The sequence below is a fragment of the Sinocyclocheilus rhinocerous genome, unplaced genomic scaffold, assembly GCF_001515625.1.
Source record: "Sinocyclocheilus rhinocerous isolate Xijiao unplaced genomic scaffold, SAMN03320098_v1.1 scaffold1862, whole genome shotgun sequence".
NCBI classification, from domain to species: domain Eukaryota; kingdom Metazoa; phylum Chordata; class Actinopteri; order Cypriniformes; family Cyprinidae; genus Sinocyclocheilus; species Sinocyclocheilus rhinocerous.
This window is the reverse complement of record NW_015653470.1, coordinates 65,833-69,463: the sequence shown is the minus strand read 5'-3', so window position 1 is coordinate 69,463 and position 3,631 is coordinate 65,833. Positions and strand designations below refer to the sequence as shown.

The 3,631-nt window shown below is 33.8% G+C and overlaps 2 protein-coding genes across 2 annotated transcripts in view; both read right to left on the bottom strand.

The window, feature by feature from the left end:
- Positions 1-1,105, bottom strand: part of siva1 (SIVA1, apoptosis-inducing factor) — an 8,893-nt gene extending 7,788 nt beyond the window's left edge. The window contains exon 1 of the mRNA XM_016522374.1: positions 842-1,105. Coding sequence (XP_016377860.1) covers positions 842-962 — 121 coding nt within the window. The 5' untranslated portion in view covers positions 963-1,105. The remainder of the gene's footprint in view (positions 1-841) is intronic.
- A 1,442-nt stretch (positions 1,106-2,547) lies between these two features.
- Positions 2,548-3,631, bottom strand: part of adss1 (adenylosuccinate synthase 1) — a 9,376-nt gene continuing 8,292 nt past the window's right edge. The window contains exons 12-13 of the mRNA XM_016522361.1: positions 3,332-3,481; positions 2,548-2,858 (exon numbers count right to left, since the gene is read on the bottom strand). Coding sequence (XP_016377847.1) covers positions 2,806-2,858; positions 3,332-3,481 — 203 coding nt within the window. The 3' untranslated portion in view covers positions 2,548-2,805. The remainder of the gene's footprint in view (positions 2,859-3,331; positions 3,482-3,631) is intronic.

Genomic DNA, 3,631 nt, shown 5'->3' with positions numbered 1-3,631 from the left:
GCTGCTGTGAGAAAAGGCTATAAACGATCCACACCTGCAGGATCCTCACATGGATAGTACTCGGGACAACTTCTTTGTTTACAGTCGTGACGTAATGACGCAGCGGCATGCTCGAATTTCCCGCGAAAACCTACCCGTACCACTCAACTTAGAACACATTATTATAAGCTGACCGTTGTGAAACACTGGCTGGTTATGTACTTGCTCAAATATTGATTTTGGATAATTTTTAACCAAAAAAAAAAAAAAAAAAAAGTTACGGACTGCAGCTTTAAGTTTGGATAGTGCACTTTCACGTCTATGTTCAAAAAGAGGTTAACTTATCTTACAAATCATTTTACTCCTTTATATAAAAATATGACTAAGTCATGTAACTCAATATTATGAAAGCAGCCGTAAAGGTTGTGATTACACACAATGAAACTAATAAACACTTAATTATGAGCGTTGATTAAAATATTTAACAACCTGCTGCTGCAGTCTAAATGGTTTAAAATAAAACAAACACGCATATAAATGAGGAAAAATAGCATTAGTATTATATAAAATCGCAAATTTACATGAAAATAACTATTTTAAAGCACTGAAACGGATTGATCTCAGCTCACAATTAGCTTTAATTACACTGACCAATAATAAATGATCTTGGATTAAAGTCTGGTGTAAGTTTATCACGATTAACTGGATTGATATAGTAAAGATTATCATTATTATGATCATCAATAATTAGCAAGCAATATTTTGATTACACAGCTTGCGTAACTTTGACACAACCAGAGGTTTATATCGCTGATATTACTCTAATGATGTTATAAACGTGATAAACATGTTTCTGTCTCACCATAAACCTCTTGTCTGTATTTGAGTCCAAAAGCTCCGCAGTTATTGACCTCCTTCTGACCAACGCGAACTTTATACTGCGAGGAGAAGCTCTCGCTGAACGGATAGGAGCGCTTGGGCATCTTCACAACCACAGCTTCTAAAACACGACGACTAAAGCGACGGAGAACGGGAAATAAACAAACTACGAACAAACAAACAACCGTGCAGGAAGAAAAACACGCGTCCGCGCTTTAAGGACTCCTCTTCTTCTTCAGCCGCGGAGCTGCAGCGGCGGACGCACGCGAGGACACGCTCAGCGCCACCTGCAGGTGTGTATGTGCTACAGCATGTCTTCACTATACTGTACATTACACTTTGTTTTTGTATTGAATGCAATGACATTTAAGCACTTCTACATGTGATGCATGTGATACAAATCAAAACAAATAAATTAAAATAATAAATGGTATATAGGGAACATAACAACTAAAAATTATTATTAGTTAATTTAATAAATAATTATTATTAGTGTAAATAAAATAATAAAATATTACATTATTTTAATAATAAATAATACAAATAATTGTATAAATAAATAAAGTAAATAGTGTAAATAAAATAATATTAATAAAAAAATAACAATAATCATAATTGTTAAATAGTATAAACACAATAAGTGTAACATATTTAATAATAAATAATGTAAATAAAATAATTATTATTAGTTAATTTAATAAATAATTATTATTAGTGTAAATAAAATAATAAAATATTACATTATTTTAATAATAAATAATACAAATAATTGTATAAATAAATGAAGTAAATAGTGTAAATAAAATACTAAATATTAATAAAAAAAAAATAATCATAATTGTTAAATAGTATAAACACAACAAGTGTAACATATTTAATAAAAAAATTTAATAATTATTAAATAGCACAAATAAAGTAAATAGTGTAAAAATAATAAAATAATGACATTTTAAAAAGTTTATTCACACCCACTGTCTGATTATTTGACTTGTTCCTGCAGTGTTTGTAGTCACGACTGGCTCATGGGTCTGAGATCAGATCATCTTGGCATCGAGGAGGAGAACACAGTGTTCTCCGTCTGAATCTATTTCTGACGCAGCTAATAGATTTAATTTAATAAATAATTATTATTAGTGTAAATAAAATAATAAAATATTACATTATTTTAATAATAAATAATACAAATAATTGTATAAATAAATAAAGTAAATAGTGTAAATAAAATAATATTAATAAAAAAATAACAATAATCATAATTGTTAAATAGTATAAACACAATAAGTGTAACATATTTAATAAAAAAATATTAATAATGATTAAATAGCACAAATAAAGTAAATAGTGTAAAAATAATAAAATAATGACATTTTAAAAAGTTTATTCACACCCACTGTCTGATTATTTGACTTGTTCCTGCAGTGTTTGTAGTCACGACTGGCTCATGGGTCTGAGATCAGATCATCTTGGCATCGAGGAGGAGAACACAGTGTTCTCCGTCTGAATCTATTTCTGACGCAGCTAATAGTGCGTCTAACTTAATTATATCCGACATCAGACAAGGAAAGAAGCCTGCTAAACCAGTGCGGCACAAAGGAAAAACCCGTTTTAATGGAAAGACACGCTTTCGTGATCTTATTCTAAAAGCAGAAAGTGAAATGCACACAACCAAAAAAAAAGAAATAAACACAGTTTCAGGGGATTCGGTTTATGTGTCTCACTGGAAACAAGAAACATAATCAACTGAATCCCAAAAACTCAACATTAACATCAGTGCCATTATTTATGATCAGGTGTTACAGTCGATCTGTTATAACGCCTGCACATACACAGCCATTCAGAGCTGATCTTCCGTCAACTACAACATTGCTAAGAGAGTTTTCTGAATGCCAAGCAGTGAAACCAAGAGTCCCGCGGTGCTGATGGTCTTCAGGAGGATTGTGGGCGATCCTAGAACATCTGGATCATGCATTCCCTGGATTTGCCAACGCCGACCCACTTAACTGTGGTGAAGAGATGCAAAGCTGAGTTTGGGTCACAGGAGGATGCTGTGTGTTTTTACAAAGTCACGTGAGTTTGCGCTACGAGACGGGATAACTTGACTAGCAGCGGACCGATCTCTTCACAGCGTCTATATGTTGTTCTGGTCGTTCTGAAATGCTTGAGCAAAGTATTTCTGTATAATTAATGTCTTACACGACTGCGCTCCCAAACAGCAGCATCCGCCTCTAAATGCAATGACCGCATTTATTGTGTTACGTCTGCTCTCTCTGAGGCACAAGTAATTTATTACATAAAAAAATTATTAAATTCAGTGGCTTCTCCTAGTTTTCTTAGAGAGTGACGATTTTGTTCTCTTTGACTCGTTGGATGGAAACGGTGCTTTATTCGCAAATGTTTTATGCGATATTCCAGTTTTGCGCATAAGTTAAATTCGCATCTTTGGATGGAAACACAGCTAGTGTCAGTGACTTACTAGGAACGCCGATGTGATTCTCCACAAAGCGGATGTAGTTCTGGGCTTTGGGAGGAAGATCGTTCCACTTCCTGGCCGCTGATGTGTCCGTCTTCCATCCGGAAAACATCTCGTATTCGACCTCCACCTTCTGCAGCACCTCCATGTTTGCTAGAAGCACAGAGAGATGCACGAAGAGAATGAGACAGAAGTAAAGTGCGCATGCATGGAACAGGGTTATTTATGGAAGCTCGTTTCCACCACTGAATAAAAAAAAAAAAAAAAAGGTTTTTGCGACATTTTGTCTCACAATTCTGACTT